The sequence below is a fragment of the Maniola jurtina genome, chromosome 19 (genome assembly GCF_905333055.1).
Source record: "Maniola jurtina chromosome 19, ilManJurt1.1, whole genome shotgun sequence".
Lineage (NCBI taxonomy): Eukaryota > Metazoa > Arthropoda > Insecta > Lepidoptera > Nymphalidae > Maniola > Maniola jurtina.
The window spans coordinates 9,007,609-9,028,472 of NC_060047.1; the positions used below are offsets into that span (position 1 = coordinate 9,007,609).

The window sequence follows — 20,864 nt, forward strand, 5'->3', positions numbered from 1 at the left end:
ATCCCCTCGTATATGAGATGCATATCTGTAAAATCTGTTGCTCGAACTCTAAAGTTTTCAGGATAAGATGTCCGTGGCAGATTTATCAAACGTACCAAGTATCTGTGTTTCCTGAAGTCCTAAAAGACTGAAATTTGGTATACCTGCTTCAAAATTGAGTTGCAAGATTCCACCCGAACAAACATATTTACATACGAGTACATTGCAAGTTGAATAAAAGCTGTTAAAAAAAGAGGTAACGATAGAGAGTGGGCCATGATAATGATGTACCTACAAAAAAATAGATCCAAAAAATCTAGGGCACCTGCCAAAAAGAAATGAAATCCCACCAAAAACATTTCATGTAAAAAGGTAGCCAAGACTCACAAGTTCATAATGTTTTCACTGTTAAAAAGTTATGAGATCTCTAGTAGAGCCAAGCCCCTAGCTGAGCTTAGATTTGTGCTGGCCATGGGACCTATCCCAAGTCCAAAGTAATATAGCTCTTAAATGTTCTTGACTGTATCAAATTTATAACAATAAATAACAAATCACTCTACTTACAAGCTCTGATTCTACAAACCCTATATCTTGGTAAAAAAAGTACGGCTTGGCCGTTTACAGTTCGTGGATTTTTTATCTGAAATGACATCTAAGCCCAGAATTGCTTCTGCGACCATCACGAAGTACAATACAAATTAGTAATTGTCGAACAAACTATTCCTTAAGGCCTTAAAATATGTTATGTCATGTAATAGTTTTACGAACATTAAACGGCCAAGCCGTCCTTTTTTTACCAAGATGTAGGGTTTGTAGAATCAGAGCTTGTAAGTAGAGTGATTTGTTATTTATTGTTATAAATTTGATACAGTCAAGAACATTTAAGAGCTATATTACTTTGGACTTGGGATAGGTCCCATGGCCAGCACAAATCTAAGCTCAGCTAGGGGCTTGGCTCTACTAGAGATCTCATAACTTTTTAACAGTGAAAACATTATGAACTTGTGAGTCTTGGCTACCTTTTTACATGAAATGTTTTTGGTGGGATTTGCTTTTACTTGGCTTTTACTTAAAAGCAGCTAAGGTGGAAGCCAGAGGGATGGCGTAATACGCGTCAAGTAAATATTTTAATTAGAATGTAAAAGCAAAGAGAATTGCAGAGCAAGACGTAAATTATTTAGAGAAGAGTGCATAGGTTCTCAAATGTTCACGGTTCAACCCAACTAGTGATATGGAATTTAAATTCAAATTCAAATAAAATAAAATGAAAATAAAAACTCAGGATTAAAATATTAAGACATGGAGGTATGCAAATGTTATTTTGTCGGCAAGCTCTTAAATTTCTTTATTGTTATGGAGAGGAAATAATAAGTCAATGTGTTTTTTGCAAATATAAGCATATTATACGAATTATTATACAATGTTGCTATATTAAATGAGCAATTTACCATTGACAGTCCAATTATTAAATTACCTTTATGTTTGATTCAGCAGTGTTCTTATATTTAATGGCAGAGAAGTTTGGAAGCCAATGGCTTCTAGGAAAGTATTTTTAAAAGCTTTCTTGTTATTTTTTTTATTATATCCACTATAATTAAGTACCTACGGATTTGATATCTAATAACAAACGCTTAGTATTTGATCTCTCTATACCCAGTTGGTAAACACGGCGCTATTCAAGCGGATTTTAACTTAAAATTCCTTCAGCTTCCTGCAGCAGCGTTCAGGATCCTGAGTAATTGAATTACAATAGAAGAACTTCACAGCGGGTATTGTTCGCTATTTCACCATTAGCGTGCACAAGTAGGTATTTCCCCACTGTTACGAGTGGGTGCGGTGGCTTGAAAAATACATTTTATCACGTGTTGAGCCTTCATAAGTGCACTTAGATTCCTTTGGTTTTTGTGTTCACCCCTTTCTATCACCCTCTCCCTAAACTGCGTGAAAATAACTACATCCACTGTTTGAAATCGGTAGGTACAGTAGCATGCATCAACATGTTAGTCTAAACTCTAAGTTGAGTCGTAAAACCATTGCAGCTACCAGATTTTGAGTGACATGGAAATATTGTTAGGATTTTTTTATCACCCTAGTTCAGGCGCCTTGCCTCAAGTAGAGCCAGAGTTCACGCCTTGGTCAAATAGAGACAACTGCTTAAGCTAACGAATTATATGATCTCCTGAATATAAGATTCATAGTTAAAACCTAGTTACTTGCTTTACATCTAACTATAACTTCCATTCATCAAACTACATGCGTTCATTTCTAGGTCTTTTCAAGTGCGCGCTTTCAAAAATATCGCTTCACTTTCCACATCCATCTGCTTTCCGCCACGTTCTCAAGGTCGTCAGACGCCTGAAGGTCGTCCTACACTGTGTGCTTAGATTGCTTTGCGACATTGAAATAATTATTGACCTTTGTTTAATCGGATCTGACTATATTTTCTGGCCTATTGTTAGAAGAAATTAAGGTATTAATTTCCATTAGGTCCCATTTTCGATTCAATTGTTAGCTAAATAGCTTAAAGCGCCAAGATCGAGCAGAATGCGAACCAAAGGATGGGGGCGGCACCATCTATAAAGGATCTACATTCGACATACGAGACCAACTCACAACGCTTACTTACTTTCGCAAAACCTTCTTCTCGTTTCTTCCTTGTACAATCGTAATATTACAAGGAAAAACCGAGAACGTTGGCAGAGGCGCGTTTTATCCTTCTCTCTTAAATCCAAGCATCTGGTTTCACAGTGCAGTGCATAGTCACTCGCGAGGTTTATTTTGGCCCCTTGTGTTTACCATGAGGATTCTAGTTAATCAAACATTCCAAAATTAATAAGTTGGATGTTGAAACCAGTCTCGATCAGTGGCTTTTGACTTTTCGCGTCTTTTTCGCACCAATTTCGTCACCTAGCGTTTTGAAAACGCCTGCAAGTTGAAAGTCAAGTTGGCCCGATTGTTATTGTCTCGGCTATGTTGCATTGTTTGGTTGCAGATTGGTCTTTTGTGTAGAGGCTTTATAGTCTTGAGGAATATTTATCGGGACCCAATAATTACATCACATTATCTCCCAAGACCTCGCTGAACGTGACGGGAAATCTGATAATTTTCCAATTTGTGTTTTTGTTGATACTCTTACTAAACTGTTGGTTATTTATATTCCACAAAGGAAGATTGATGAATGGCAGATAGGAGAAAATTCTTGGTGTGGTAACCCTAAATATGCGGCTTATATACTTAGGTACCAGCTTAAAAAATATATTTAGGAGCTTTTATAACTATGAAAAACAATATGATCAACCCATCGCCGGCTGACTACTGAGAACAGCTCTGAGAAAGAGAAGGGCTTAGGTCAAAGTCTACCACGCTGGTCAAGTGCGGATTGGCAGACCTCACATGCCTTAAAATTACTATGGGTAACTCTCAGACATGCAGGATTCCTCACGGTGTTTTCCTTCACTGCTGAAGCAAGTGATATTATTTAATTGCTTGAAACGCACAAAACTCCGAAAAATTAGAGAACTCAACCTCCCGCATTAAACTTTAGGCTCTCACGGCTCACGTATAATTACTAATTAGCTAAGGTAAAATATTTTAATCATAAATATTGAACTAGCTGATTGAGCTGAAAATCTAAATATACTTTTTAAAGAAAAAGCTGACTGACTGACTGGCTGACAGAATGACTGATTGATATACCAACCCACAGCTCTAACCACTGGAAGGATCGGCATGCAGTACGGGGGTAAAATAGGGGTTTGTTGCTGTAGTCCACGCGGACGAAGTCGTGGGCAATAGCTAGTATCATTATATAGCCCATTGCGGCGTGGTCTTGTGTTAGCTATGCAATGCTGCAATATTAAATAACTAAACATACCCTAGTTCAAATAGCAAAATACCGGGAAAATATACAGTCGACAAGATAACGAATCAATGAACAGGCCAAAGCACTAAGGAATATTCATTCGCGTCTGGGAATTACATCGCGTTTAATCTCTTCGAACTCCGATAGGGCGTGACCGGAAACTTGATCATTTTGCGACTATTTCCCCGATGATACTATCATGAAACGGCTGTTTATCTAGGCGTTAATAGAATTTGTAGACGTGTGTTGCATTAACTTGAAATGATAACATAGGGAAAACAATTTTCCTCATGGTCCAGTTTAGGGTTGGTGTCCGCTCATGTTTTTTACCCCTTGGGTATACAAAAACGAGACAGTGAAGATGGAAAACTGTTGATAGTGTCTACTAGTTCATTCCATATTTACTTTCCTGAATCATTGACCAGAAGGGAATCTCCGCCTTCAACAGTAGAAGTGGTCTCAGATCAGACTGCGAGAGATATTAGGTAAGTGTGAGAACTTATCTTATCTGCTTCACTTCACTTTGCTTTAAATTATAATTTGAAATGATGGTTTTTACAGGGCTTGTAAGTTTTATACACGTTCGTTTATTCCTCAGTACCTAATAAGGTCTCTTATAGAACATTTTTTTATGGAATATTTCCCCATTTCAGTCTGGTTAAAGTTGTTGAACTTAGTAAGTAATATCTATTCGAAAGAATCCCGACCGATATCTGAATAATTTCAATAAGATAAAACTATTCGAGATTCGGGAAAGTAGAGTGTATTCTTATTAAATTCTAAGAGACTATTTCCAGTGTACCAGTCACAGATTCATGTTACTTGGGCGTGCATTATTGCACCCCAAAATTATGTTACCTACGTACTCGTATCTATTAGAGTTACGAAATGGCGATGGGTTTCTCGGTTAAAAGGCATGGAAAGCTGTGTTTTTTTTTGGATTAACAGGGCTCTCTCCGTCACTCGCTTCATACAATCGTAGTTCCAATTTCATTTGAATATTAAGCAACCAAAGTCCATGACATTTTGCAGACATATTCTAGAAACTAATATCTGTGTCTGTAGTGTTTTAGATTTTTCTAAAAATATGTGGTTTTAAAATTACAGGGGCTCAAAGATTTGTATGTAAATTTTTAAGACCGCGTAACTTTGAAACCCAATATTTTAACAAAAATCTGGAAAACCATAGAAATAGATATTAGTTTCTAGAATATGTCTGCAAAATTTCATGGACTTTGGTTGCTTAATATTCAAATGAAATTGGAATACTGTCCTTAATAAAACATCTGAACCACATAGTAAGGAGAATCCTTATAAAGGGAAGGCGATTGTTTATAATAATATTATGTTTACAATTCTAACGTTATTGTTACTAAATAATAACGTGGGGTGGCTTATTAACTCTGATTTAGGTAGTTATACCTAGTTTGCTCTTTTGTTCACTCACTGGTTACAGAATACAAACTCTATTGGCATTATGAGTTGAACTATCCGATGAATAGCCAAGGATTTGAGGTTGACTTGTTAATCGGACAAAGGGCTCGGGTTGTAAACAATCTCGTAAAATATTTATCGAGAGGTGGTAATTACATATTGTCTTGATCCTTGGCGTAACATGATCTGATAAATTTCTAATTTGGACATGTACTCACTTTCACGCGCTTTAACTTTGTAAAGCTCGAATTATGAGCACTATAAAAATGTTAGGTACAAGTAAGTTTATTTGAATTAAAACTTTTCTAATCCTATTTCTATTAGAGGGTGCATTGCACCGCAAAATGGCCTCAACTGGAATTTCATGTAAAAATCGTTAGCCAACCTGCTAATTAAGCTGGATAGCAAACTTCATAGGCCATCCAGTATAACTTGAACTAGGAATAATGAATTAATTCGAATAAGTAAATAAAGTGGAAAAGTTTAAAGCTGCGCAATTACAGGGGTCAGTTAACCGGTAAACGCGTTAGTAATGACTATTTATTATTTACGAATATAAGCGGACCTTCATCAAAGGATATTGGCCATGAATATTTGAACAGCTTTTGTTATTCATTTATTTATTAAACCTGAATGAAGCAATTTATTTCTGTTTATTGGTTAGTTTCGCTGAATTTAATGTTCAATTTCAAAATAGAATATTAGGCACGATTTATACAGAAGTGAGAAATGGCGAATGACGTCACGTGCTGCGACCACAAGACACAAAATGTCTTCACTCTTCGCAGAATTTTAAGTGAGTATAAGCAGTAAGTACTGTGTCTGATGCCCTTAAAATACCTACCATGTAAGCATGAAGAAATAATTCGAAAATTCATTTCTAGAATCCAATAGATACAAAAGAGTGTGTTTAGTGAAAGGTGAGTGAAAAATGGCGGCAAATCAAATATAATTAGCTTTTAACTTTTATTTTGATACAAGCTGATGCCCGCGGCTTCGCCCGCGTGGATTTAATCTTTTAGAAATCCTGTGGAAACTCTTTGATTTTCCGGGATAAAAAGTAGCCTATATACTAATCCAGGATATCATCTATCTCCCTTCCAAATTTCAGCCAAATCCGTCCAGTAGTTTTTGCGTGAAAGAGTAACAAACATACACACACACACACACATAAACTTTCGCCTTTATAATATTAGTGTGATTAATTGATACTTTATTTTTATTTCAGTGCATCAAGCGGGATAAAAACGTTTGGGCCGCCCTAAAATCATCTCAAAACTAGATATTAATTGACCAAAACTGTTTGGGGTATTGAAGCTTCAGCGGTTAAAATCTCGTTTTGCTTTGGCGCCGTATTTTGGTCCAAATAGTGTAATAAATAGAAATCAATCTCATTAATGGATGCAAACAGTACAGGGCGGTTTACTGATTTGGACCTGTTACCTAAAATTGGAAGCGTAAAGCCTGTTTCCCCGTTAGCGAGTGAGCTTTGCGGTTTTAAATATCCAATATGCGAACATTTATCTGGAATCTGGCATAGAAAGGATTTTTCTTTCGACAGACAACAAAGTGATCCTATAAGGGTTCCGTTTTTCCTTTTGCGGTACGGAACCCTAAAAATAGCGAAGATATGCATCATCACAAGATTTTTGGTGAAATATGAAATAATCTATGAAGAGAGGTCAAAAATGCAAATGCATATGCAAATAGGATGCAATTGCATATAATCCGAAACTATCACTTGCTTTAACGGTGAAGGAAAATATCGGGCGGGAACCAGAATGCCCGAGAGTGTTATAAATGTTCTCAAGGGTAGGTATGTGAAGTTTGCTAATCCGCATTTGCCCAGCGTAGTGGACTCATTGGTTGGCTGAGGATGATGATGATAAAGATGAGCAGGTGCCGTCTGTTGCCTGTATTTTTAGGTAAAGGTTTTCTAATTTACCTGTTTGTGGATTCACACCATTTGTAGTTTGTACCTAAGTACAAATTGGTTGGTTGTGTCTGTAAGTACAAATTTGTTGGTCTTGAACACAGATGTAGGTATTATAGCTCACAGGGTGATCCTTATATTGTATCTTATGTATTGCTATACCTAATAGTATTGATTGCATTTTTAAATCACATACAAGTTAGCCCTTGACTGCAATCTCACCTGATGGTAAGTGATGACGCAATCTAATATGGAAGCGAGCTAACCTGGAAGAGGTAGATATGGCAGTTTTTATTAAGCCCTTACATATCCCTTTGGTTTTTACATGGCATCGTACCGGTACGCTTAATCGCTTGTCGGTATGGCTTTGCCGATAGGGTGGTAACTAACCACGGCCGAAGCCTTCCACTACACGAGAACTCTTTTCTTGAACTTCCATTTTACAGAGAGAGCTTAATATTTAATTTAAGAGTAAGTTACTCGTAAAATGCCCAGTAAAATTAAATGTTAAGCTGAAGACGTGTAACTTGTATCCTTTTTTTTATACCAAAAAAATAAATAATGATAATCGCTAGGTTTTTGCAAAATCCGTTTGTCACAGACCACAGTAATGTTTTATTAAAAAGCGTCCGTGCCAACTAGCACAGATTGTTATCATTCCATTTTACAATTTCGCACATTCCTAAAATATGTAGCTATGTTTAGCAAACAGTATTCAAGCTTTCGGTTTAGTGGCACCCGAATTGTGTAATATCTAGGTTATTTAGACCATAACTTATATTGGGTACAGTAGGTACTAGCTTATTTTCGCGACTTCCTTCGCATGGATTTACGTTTTTCAAAATATATCCTAAGTATTGGATTTTCTTCAAATTTTTCCTTAGTTGAACCCTTAATATTTTCTCATTTTAAATCCAATTTCTTTCAAAATTCTTAAAGATTCTTAGATCATTATTCATTAATTACCTATTGTTATAGGTTCAAAATAGTAAGAAGCTAGAATTTTATTCTGGCATGTTATCGTCGACAACCGGGGACTGGGGGTCCTCTCGTATCGCCTGGCTGGGCGATGGAGCAATCTGATCGGGGCGGTTCTGCCCCAAGCAGATGGTTTCCACCGAGTGCCGTGGCGTGGAGACGGCACGATCCTTGGGTTTGCTAATACGCTTTGAGGGCTTTTTCTCTTTACTTGGTAGAGTAAGGAAGGGAAGAGGTATGGAGAGAAGTTTCCACGGGTATATGTTATCGTGAACAAATTCGTTCAGTTTTAATTGGAAACCAATAACCATACCTATAGTACGCGATAGGTCGAGATGACAATCAAGGTGGGGGGTGCGGGATAGCAGAGGTGACGTGCGGGTGTGCGGGGCGTCCCCCCGCCTCATACCCCGATTGCCATCTCGACCTGTCACGTACTATACTGTTTACAGATTTCTCGATAAAGGCGCTATAAACATGTTTTTAGAAAACGTAAGTGACTTTGAGTAATCGTTGGCTGAAGCATCAATTACCCGAGAGCAGATTAATGGATTTGCAAGGCTTACTTAAATAAAAATCGACTTACGTCTCCTAGGTCCTCGGGGACCCGCCCGTCTGGTTCCACGATCGGTCGGGTGAGGCCAATAGAAACTATAAATAGTAAAGTCTATCCAACGAAAGCTAAGAGAGTGGTTAGGTAAACACTATATATATTATAACGTTTTAAAAACTCTGCAACACTACGGAAAATTCCATTTACTATTTTTACTAGGCTTTTATAACCTACTTGCAGTTTTTTCTCCTGCTTTTGATACCAGATTTATGTCTGACTAGCACTTGGCCGGTTTTTTTTATTGTTCACAACATTACGCAACATCTATACTAATATTATAAAGAGGAAACCTTTGTATTTTTGTATTTTTGTATGTTTGTATTGAATAGGTTCAAAAACTACTGGACCGATTTCAAAATTTCTTTTACCATTACTTAGAGGGATTCTTCCGAATCCGTATAGGCTATATTTTATCCCGGAAAATAGAAAAAATAAATGTCCACCCGTGCGAAGCCGGGGCGGGTCGCTAGTTTAGTTATAAACACAGATAGGCATCCTCTGTAAACTGTAAAAAGTTTATTTGAGAATGGCGAATTATGAAATTATGTTAAGTCTACACACAACTACTAATGCAGTAATACATAGTACTTTTATATTATTCTGTGGTAATATAATAACACCTAAATATTAACAGGGCTCTCTCCGTCACTCGCTTCATATAATCGTAGTTCCAATTTCATTTGAATATTAAGCAACCAAAGTCCATGAAATTTTGCAGACATATTCTAGAAACTAATATCTGTGTCTCTGGTATTTTAGATTTTTCTTAAAATATGTAGTTTTAAAATTACAGGGGCTCAAAGATTTGTATGAAATTTTTTAAGACCGCGTAACTTTGAAACCGAATATTTTAACAGAAATCTGAAAAACCACCGACATAGCTATATTAGTTTCTAGAATATGTCTGCAAAATTTCATGGACTTTGGTTGCTTAATATTCAAATAAAATTGGAAGTACGATTGTATGAAACGAGTGACGGAGGAGCCCTCTTAAGCCACAGTCAAAAAGTTTGTTGATTTATTTTCGAAAATAGGGCTTGAAATTGGATAAACAATAATTAACGCCAATTAAAGCATCAATTACCTGAAAGAAGATTATTTATTTATGAAAACAAGATTTATTGGATAGACGTCTTCTAAAGAACGGAATCGAAGTAATTTTTCTGAGAACGGAATCAATTAATTCTAAAAGCTTTTTAATGAGCAGTTAATTAGGATTTACATGTAAGGCGTAAGATAAAGTTCATTTATTGTGTCTGTATCTTAGAAAATAGACTTGTTTAACTAATTTCACTACATCTTAGATTTATTTGAAAAGCGTTGAAAAGTTTATTTATAATTTTATTTTGTATCTAAATAAATAATATGGGTCTGGTCTAGCATGGATGGCAAACCTTTTCTCATTGATCCTTTTTTTCGAAAAAATGTTTAAAGGCGGACGTTACATGCCGCGCTAGGTACCACATTTAATAGAAAATTACAATTTTTTTTTGGATTTCAACTGACTCTTCCAATAAGGAGGAATTTTTCAACACGGGGCGTTTTCTTTCTATGTATGTAGAACGTAGATTGTAGTACCTACTAGACATACCGATTTTTCCGAGATTTTACACCGATCTGCATTTACTCATATTTACTAAGGCCCAGTTGCATAACAGGCGGTTAAATTTAAATGACCTTTAAACTTACCTTTAAACTTTACCTTTAAACTTTACCTTTAAACGTTACCTTTAATCTTTGACCGTAAATGTAAGTTGCACAAGTCAGTTTGTTAACTTTGTACAAAAATTTAGGTTTGAACTTAATCATAGCGGAATGACAACGCACTTGTACAATCCACTTTCCTTTTTTATTTGTGGTCAAAGTTTAATGGTGACCATGAAACTTTAACCGCCTGTTATGTAACTGGACTTTAAACGGAATGTATAGTGCGGAATATTAATTTATATAGTGCGTATGAAATAAGTAGCCCAATTTGAAAGCGAGGCGTGAGACTACGCTTTGCACAATAACAGATCTCAACTGGACATATTTTAATCCTTAACCTTTCACCTGTGTGAACTACCATGTTGTAATTTCAGATTGGACTAATTGTTTTGCGCCCACTGTACAAATTTTATTATGACGGAGCGCCAAATAAATCACCAATGCAAAAGTTTTCGAAAATAAGTAGGTCCAATACTATTTTTTTAGGCTGTGTATTTTGTAAAGACTTGATTTACATTACTCAGAATCTTGTTGAATAATTCTGTCATTAACGCTTGAATAGCTTGAGGTAAATTCCAAGGATAAAAAGGAAAAGTAGGTATTATCAACTGTAATAATAATATATTTTTCCTCAGTAAGGTAATTGGTTTTACAAGCAGGTCATAGTTTGTTGCTTTTGATGTTACAAAGACACGTTAGCCTCTTTAGGATAGAGAAGTGGTAATTATCGTAGTAAATCACTCCTACAGTAGAAAAAAAGAGAGCACTATAAATGTTCTATGTATCTAGGTAATTATAGTTCAATTTCGACTCAATCTTTTTGGAAGTTGAGAAGTTTGGTAGTTGAGAGTTACGACAGCGGGTTTGCGCAATTTGTTAAGTTAATAAATAATGTTTGTATGTACAAAATATCTTACTTAATATACAAATATAAAAAAGTCTTGAGTCCACTATGCTTTAATCCTGACTCATCAGTGGCATAATTCATTGCTACGTGACGTCCTATAAAGTGTTCAGTTGCAAATAACTTTCAATCCTACTATACTATACTAGAACAGGCTACACAAGTAGAGGAGAGCAGTGCGGATTTTCTTCTATATTTACTGAGTAATCTACATAATTATACCTAGCGAAATTATGAAATAATTCATTATTAACATCGATCTTACATGATGTATAGTCTACGTACGAGTAGGTGGATACGTATGAGGGGTCATGCGTCGCAGATGGATACCGGAAATATTTGAAATATATATATAGGTACGCAAGCAAAGGTTCCCTGTTTGATCTTTTAAGCTTCATCTAGAGCTGTGGAAACTTTGGAAAAGCTCGAAAGGGTAAAAACAGTTCGTCCTTTACCCCTTAAATTACAGCCTCATGGATTATGGAATTCAGCTTCAGTGCCCCGGCATTCGCCGATGTGTTTGGACGTGTGATCTGTGCTTCTCAGTTGTGTACGCGAGTGCAATTATTACGATGTGTGCAGTTATCGAGTGTGAATTGTGAGTGATTCTGTGTCTTGTTTTTGGATCCGGAGTTGCATCTAACATCATCAGCAAAATGTAAGCTTGGGAATTAAATATTATCTATCAGTGTTGTTTATTTTCTGCAGATAAATAACTGTTCAAGTGCTGCAAACAGGGTAAATGTTTTAGGTGCATTGAATGCTCATTGAAATTACAAATTAAGTTGGATGTGCTCGATTTTTAGTGGCGAATATTAATCTGACCTGCGGATTTTAATTGGTGCTATAAATTAAATTCAGTCCCACAGATCTTTGATGCCTATAAAAATGCGACCAAGAGGAAAAAAATGTGCCAAAACGGGCATCCTCAAAAATAGACCGAAAGTTTCGTATATCTGGTTTTGATATTTTATTTAGAACAAAATTATTTTTAACGTAAAAGATTATAAAGAGAATTAAGATTATAAAGTTTAGCGAAATAAACTTTGAAAAGTTAATAATTTTCAGAGTACCTAATCTGAGATATTAAAGTTTAATATAAAATTATGTAATGAAACTTTTGGTAACGATAATTTTTGATTTACTTACTTATATGTAGATGTTATTTTGTAAACTTGAGCAGGCGCCTATTTGTGATTAATTCAAAAATTGATATTAAGACACTTTTATAACAAAACAAACTTGTAAGAGGAGTCAATTCGGAGCGTTCTCTACACAAACACGGAATACACTCTTGCAGTTAGATCAAAACCTACCTTTCGTACTTAGCAGAAGGAAGGCAAGAAATGAATGCTTAAAAAAATACCCTGCTGAGTTTGTTGTGGGCTCTTCTCAGACTTGGGCGCGTTTGGAACCCTCCTAGCTTTAGTTTTAAGTTACGTAATTAATTATCACTATATCGTATAAATTTAACAATTTCGACCATCAAAAGGAGTACAATAAATAGTACCTACTTTGAATAAATGATTTTGACTTTGGTCTGTACACCTACTTGTAGACCTAGCCAATTAACCATTTCGCTTTCTTCCCAGAGATAGTGGGACGACATTATATGCAAAAAACTTTAGCTCAGGCGAATTCCCAAAAAGAATGCGTTCGTCTTCTCGCCGTTTCTGCAAAAGAGTCCAGCTATTGGCTACATGCTCTTCTCTCTGCTAACCTGAGTACTATTCATGTAAACCATACCACCAGTGGCGTGCCCAGATTTCGAAACTAGGATAATAGCAACAGTTTGTTGGGTTACTTAATTACTAAGTTGTGATCAAAATGCGCCTTGAGCTATTTCAAATCGGGCAAGCAACGCCTTTACGCTTCTATGAAACGCACGCCAGTTGCATACCACCCGTTCTGTGGTGATTGGTCTTAGGCTTGGCACCACAATAAACCAGCATCGTCGTTGTTAATGAGGTGACTACGTCGACACCTGCGGTCACCATGGGATCTCTCCTTCTAACTGCCCTTAATGACTAGCCTCTCTCCGGTCGTGTCGCATTGCTGCCGCCGCAACTCCCACCCGACTATGAGTTTACGCACTTGTATGTACACTACAATATCTCCGGGACCATGGTCCATATCAAATCTCCAATGGTCGGCCGAAATGCAGTCAAGGAAACATTATATGTATATTTAACTTAGCAAGTAAATAAGTAAGAACATAATTAGAAAACGCGATTGCGCTGCCAAAAACGAACTAAAATTAAAAAAAAAAAACCATATTGATTATATCCGTTGAATAACGTTAAGTAAAAGCTAAGGGCCAGTTGCATATCATATGCTAAATAACAGGCAATTAAAGTTAAGTTACCGTTACCGTTAAACTTTTAAATATAAAAGAATTACTTAAAAAATATTTTCGTTGCCATTGCTCTGGGTTAAATGAGTACCTATACTCATCATGAAGAAAGTGTTTGAAGTTGGAACAATGAAAATTTTGGAAAACTTAAATGATTATTAACTAAGTTTCCTGTAAACATAATAGGTAGAGGTTGATAATAAGTACTAAGGCCCTACATTGTAGTAGGTCACTGAGGTGTAAACACAGGCTGTGTGCTGTTACACTGCAACTAACAATAATCTCTAATTAAATATTCACCACGTCATTAGTCGGTATCAACCCGTACCTACTATTATTTACCTACCTACCTATATACGATTTAGCGGAATGTCACCGGTATGTTACAAAGTATCATTTGCAGAAGATTGCATAGCCAGTATAACAGTTCGCAGTATTTATTTAAATAAAATCAGCGTTGTACGATGTTACACTGTTTGCTAATTAACTGATCTGTTTGCAATGCAATTTCAAGGTCCCTGTACTTGTAACTTTACTTTGATTTCTAGCTTATAAACACATTTATCGATCTTGTTTTGTTTTATTTTATTTATCAACAACGTGTGGTGAAGTACATATACTTATCTATTTGATTAATAAATATCTAGATGGGTAAACGCAAGTTATTGTAAACTATTGTGAAACTAGCCGAGGCCCGCGACTTCGTCGGCGTGGATTTAGTTTTTAAAATCTCTTCAATTTTTCGATATAAAAGTAGCCTAGGTCACTCTACAGGTCTTTAAATTTCCTGGCTCTTTAATGGCTCCGTAGCGGCAAGCCAAGAAACTAATAAACCAATAAAAAAACACACTTTCGCATTTATAATATGGGTAGTGATTTTACTATTACCGGAACCAGACAACAGATCAAACGTCGCCAACAGCTTTCAAGTGGGACCCTCAGGGCAGGAGAAACCAAACAATCTTGGCGGTGTACGCTGCTGGCGAAGGTTGCGAAGAAAACGATGACTTGGAACGAAGCCTTAAATTATCTGTTTGAGTGCTACGATTCCACAGGCAGATTTTAGTCTGGTGAGAGGCTTTGGCCATGGCTGGTTACCATCCTGCCGGCAAAGCCGTGCCGTCAAGCGATTAAGCGTTCTGGTACGATGCCGTGTAGAAATCAAAGGGGTTTAATAAAAACTGCCATAGTCCTTCCAGGTTAGCCCAATTCCATTTTAGACTCAATCATCACTTATCACCAGGTAAGTTTACAGTTAAGGGCTAACTTGTAACTAAGTAAAAAAACCAATATAAATACACACGTTAAATTTATAATACCTCTAGCTGTCTCTGTTTGTGGGTTAAAAATGACTAATTAATGAGGTGAAGAAAAAACTAGTTAATTGGCGATGTGTATGGCGTTGGCGTTCAAAAATTGTTTTCCGGATATTATTATTAATGTGGCTTGTGGAAACGGAAGGTTAGACGGATTATTAAAAGAAGGTCTGGTGAGTGGGTGCGGTGTTGTACTGTCTCAAGGAACCGGTCCGTATAAGTTCCAACTATAACTGTTATGTTACATTCTGTGCTATGGTTGCGGAATTTCTATAATAACATAGTTAAGTAAGATATCTAAGTTAAATAGTAACTAGAGCCATATTATGTCGTTAGGGACTATTATACTGTTATGTGTGTATATATCAAAATATTTATTATATTAATAACGGTACCTAGCAGGCTGTAGGTAGGGTACTTACACTGACGTGCCTAATTTGGCCATAGTAGTATTTATCAAAAAATGATGGTTTCTGGGGTGCAAATAAGTAAGAATAAATTTTGATTTTGTTTTGTTAAATTCGTAGCCTGCCTAGGATATTTTAATTATTAAAGTATTATTAATTTTGTCATATTATAATAACACTTTTGCCTGCCCAATTAATTTTTAATTTTCAGTCGCAGATGAAATTATTTGATTCCAAATGTTGTGGAGCACCTCAAATGCTTTACAATTTAAGTGAAGATAAAATATAATTCAAATCTGTTATTGAGTGCTTAGTCAAAAAGTCATGTTCAAAATTCGAACAATAATAATATTAAAGGCGTGATAGCCTAGTGGTTAGGATGTCCCCCTTCTTTTTGGGAGGTCGGGAGTTTGATCTCTAACTTTTCGGAGTTATGTGCATTTTAAGCAATCACTTATTACTTTACTTATACTTGCTTTAACGGTGAAGGAGAACATCGTGAGGAAATCTGTATGTCTCCGTAATTTTCTCAAAGTTTACCAATCTGCACCGCGCCAGCGTGGCTGACTATGACCTAAACCCTCTTCATCCTGAGAAGAAACCCGTTCTCAGTAGTGGGCTGGCAATACAGTTCATGATGAATATTAGGTAAGTATTCTGATTCCGACAACATTGTGTGGAACCCATGGAAACCGGTTTAAGGCCTTCTTGTTCAAACGCCTACCTACTCCGTGACTCGGAGCCCGCGGGCGGTATCAAACGAGTTTGCAGAAATGCATAGGTATCTTACTATCAAAATGCAGGCATGCCTGCCTGCCGGCCGGGCCAGTGTACCTACTTTGTCTGTCTTCGGACCATCCCTTTATATTGCAATCAACCATGCACTCAACATAAAAACAAAATGTCAAACAAGACAATTAGCGCAGCAACATTGTATAATAGGGATGTTTCATAGGGAAGTGTAAGCACCATTTTAAATTATCGATTGAACTAAAAAAACACGTCACGCATTGTGACCTCACATTCCAGTATTTCATAGAAGCTCTCATATTAAGCGCGTGTTTTGACGTTTGATAAAAAGTTACTGATTTGACTAGTTGGACACTACCCCATTCAAAATATTTATCGGCAATTTTCACGGATAAAAAGCAGCCTATGTCCGTCCCCGGTATATAAGCTAACCCTGTACGTCAGAATCGGTTACACTGTTGGGCCGTGAAAAGGTAGCAGACAGGCATACAGACACACTTTCGCATTTATAGTATGGAGTATAGATAATAACTTTTACAACTGTGCATCTACTCGGTACAGGGATAGCTTGCCTGACATAGATTACTTTTTATCCTAGAAAATCAGAGTTCTCACAGGATTTAGAAACCTAATTACACGCGGACGAAGTCACGGGCATCATCTAGTATGGCAATAAAATAGCGTGATGATAATATTATTAGATACTCCGTATGCGTATTGCGTACTGAATTACTGATTTACCTTATATCTTATAAGGTAATCAGTACTTTAGTATGGACGAGCTTAGAACGCGTCGTGTTTTACATCTCCATAATTTCGATAGGTTAACGTAGGTCAGGTGTCACGTTTTTTTAACATTGAGAACAAAGATACACTGAGGGACCAGAATAGGTACTTAACAGGGCTCTCTCCGTCACTCGCTTCATACAAACGTAGTTCCAATTTCATTTGAATATTAAGCAACCAAAGTCCATGAAATTTTGCAGACATATTCTAGAAACTAATATCTGTGTCTGTGGTATTTTAGATTTTTCTAAAAATATGTAGTTTTATTTGTATGTAAATTTTTAAGACCGCGTAACTTTGAAACCGAATATTTTAACAGAAATCTGGAAAACCACAGACATAGATATTAGTTTCTAGAATATGTCTGCAAAATTTCATGGACTTTGGTTGCTTAATATTCAAATGAAATTGGAACTACGTTTGTATGAAGCGAGTGACGGAGAGACCCCTCTTAAAGACCCTCTTTCAAAGACATTTCCCTCTTCATATGAGATATCATTATGGTCACAAAAGAGACTGACGAATAAGGGATACTCCAGTCCTCTTACTTTACCAGTGAGTACCTACTTATTACTAATACCTAAGCCTATTATCTTATTTGCCGGATTATCTACATAACCTGTATTAGGTACGTCACGGAGACAGAATTCATTTAAATAGTACCAAAGAATTTTTAAGTACTAGCATAAACCTAGTATTATACCTCGAAGAATTATTTATTTTAGTATGTCCTTGAATGGAACTGTTTACCTACTGTGCCCAGCAGGCGATCCCTTTGAGTTTTGAAGTAGATAAAAATCAGTATCAATGAAACTATGTTATAAGAAGAAATTCTAGATGAACGAGATGTTATAGGTAATTTAGAGATTAATTTAGAAAACTGTTTTCTTTTTGTTTTCAGGTTTCTTTAAAACCTTTATTTGCCAACTTTTATCTCTCTCTCTCTATCGCATATGATCTGCGATCAGCCTTTTGTTCTAGGGCTAAGTAGGTAGGTAGGATATGGGTTTTTCAGTCTTAGAACTAATGTCCTTAGATCTGCGCATTATCGACTTGGGGGACCTCTCGACCGAAAGCACATAATATTTGTACGTTTCAGACGTTTTCTTTCCATTGTTAACAGGCGTTTTGTAGTTTTTTGAACACGCGGGCATCAGCTAGTTATAATAATTTCTATGAAGTCTACGAAGTAGTCTATAAAGACTGTCGAACTCGCGGTTTATTACGTTGTTTAGTTTAATACAAATTAGGTATGCATGATCTATTGCTGGCCCACTACTGAGCACGGGTCTCTTCTCAGAGTGAGAAGGGTTTAGGCCATAGTCTGCCACGCTGGCCCAATGCGGATTGGCAGACTTCACACACCTTTGAGAACATGGAGAACTCTCAGGCATGCAGGTTTGCTCACGATGTTTTCCTTCACCGCTAAAGCAAATGATATTTAATTGCTTATAACGCACATAACTGAAAAGTTAGAGGTGCGTGCCCGGGATCGAACCCACGACTTTCCGATTAGAAGCCGGACGTTCTAACCACTAAGCTATCACAGTTTTTCAGCAAATTAGGTATACACTTTGATATTATTATATCAAAGTGTATACTTAAACTAAACCTCGTAATAAACCCCGAGTTCGAGTCTCGAGCACGTGTTCACCATTTCTGGTGTGCATTTAACACATCGGGATAATTAAAATCCCATCGTGGACGTGGAGGATGCGTAGGAATTTTTGCAAGCAGAGTTTATTACAGTGCACAGATCTTGCAAGCAACATGGTCGCCAGTCTAGTTTTTGTTATCCTGGTATATAGCTAGGTATTTAATAATGCTTTTGAGAACGAGAAAAAGCAGTGAAGTAACATACAGGATGTTGTAACAATGACAGGCCCTTATCTAAATTAAATCGCACAAGTAATTAAAATGTTGATGTTACGATTTCTTTGAATAACGGCATTTGTAAATTATTACAAAACTATGTTCACTCAGTATTGTATGTCACACTGGCAGTATACCTAATAGTGGCATTAGCACAAAGTATGTTTGGGCCTGGCCAGGATTGCCCAGGAAGTCAAATATTTTGGTTACCTATTTAAAGAGTGAAAACTCATGAGTGCCTAGCACCTTAAGATCTTTTCTGTAAAATGAAAGAAAAAATTTTCGAGCTCGTTTCACTCACGATATATTTCACAAGGGATTTAAGTATTTATCTTACAAAACTTATCATAAATGATAGCTTTGCTTATTATTTAGTTTCTTAATGTTGATTTCCTGTTTGCTTTCCCTATAAGTAGATACTAAGGCATTGTTTTGTGAAATATAAAAAAATGCGCATTTTTTTATTTATTCATTAATTTATACTCATTCATGTACTGTTTAAAATACATTGACATGAGACACAATCTAGGGGCAATGCAAATATTATGACAACCATAATAATCATTGTTATTGAATTAAACTAACCGATTTATTAAATACTTATCCATCAATTTTGCATGAAGTATATTGAAATAAACATTATAAAATTCTTAAAATAATTGGATCACATGGTTAGCACTGCACTTGGCGCTGCATGGATCACATGGTTAGCACTTAGTACACTTAGACAATTTTTTTTTTGTAATGCCTGGATTATTTTTAAGCTGGAACCATAAAAGTTATACTGGAAATTGGTCTGCTTTGTAACTTCGCTGGATGTTTTAGTTTTTAACAGCATAGTACCCAGTAGGCCAAAAAAGCGTTTACAGACGATGCAGTACAATACACGCTCTGTTGAGAGAGCACTAGTACTTACTGCAAGAGTACACTTAGACAATGTCTGGATAATTAAAACACGCTATAAAGCAAGCCTTTGTGCTGGAACCATAACACTCAGGCACTAGAGATTCATCTGCTTTAGAAGTATAACATAGCATGATTTTTTGGCTTAATAAATACACAATTTTCTTGGAGTTTCCTTTTGACACTTAGCAGCTTTTGTTCTTGATTTGAGACATCCTGTATTTCGAGTGCTCTCAAGGTGAAGTAAAAAGTGGTTTTGATTAAGTTGGGGTAGTATCAGACAGTGTTGTCTGACTTTACTTTTTTAAACTCGCTTTAACAGGGCTCTCTCCGTCACTTGCTCCATACAATCGTAGTTCCAATTTCATTTGAATATTAAGCAACCGAAGTCCATGAAATTTTGCAGATATATTCTAGAAACTAACATCTGTGTGTGTTTTAGAATTTTTAAGACCGCGTAGCGAATATTTTAACAGAAATCTGGAAAACCACAGGCATAGATATTAATTCTAGAATATGTCTGCAAAATTTCATGGCCTTTGGTTGCTTAATATTCAAATGAAATTGGAACTACGTTTGTATAGAGCGAGTGACGGAGAGACCCCTCTTAATAATTGGTAATTCTGACTGTATCAATCAATATAATATATTATGTATGAAGGAAAAGTGCTATTTCGGGTGAGTAAAAAATAATTTTGATGAAGTGGGTAAGAGCAGTTTTATCTGACTTAAAGTCTTTAAACTCGTTTGAATTGGTAACAAAAAAACAAAGAGTTCCACGGAATTTAAAAATCTAAATCCATGTGGACGAAGCTGTATTGCGGGCAACATTTACTTTGTACAGAGACATCCTGGAGACGGACATGGCTGCTTTTGAGAATTCTCATGGGATTTTTAATTATAAATCCACGCGGACAAAGTCGCGGGCATATCTAGTTTTCCATAATATATATAGTGTTACACGTGCCATAAGTGCATTGACAAAAAACAGCGCTATTAGGTACTTACTTAAATTAAAAATGATAATTATGCAGTGTTAACCCACTTTGCTAAGTTGAGAATGCACT

General features: G+C 36.3%; 1 protein-coding gene across 2 annotated transcripts in view; it reads left to right on the top strand.

Moving 5' to 3' along the window:
- Positions 1–11,613: 11,613 nt before the first annotated feature.
- The window catches only part of LOC123875184, a 494,986-nt gene continuing 485,735 nt past the window's right edge, over positions 11,614–20,864 (top strand). Inside the window, exon 1 of one of the 2 annotated variants that reach the window (XM_045920875.1) lies at positions 11,614–12,068. In XM_045920875.1, coding sequence (XP_045776831.1) covers positions 12,067–12,068 — 2 coding nt within the window. In that variant the 5' untranslated portion in view covers positions 11,614–12,066. The remainder of the gene's footprint in view (positions 12,069–20,864) is intronic. The other variant, XM_045920874.1, reaches the window with a different exon arrangement.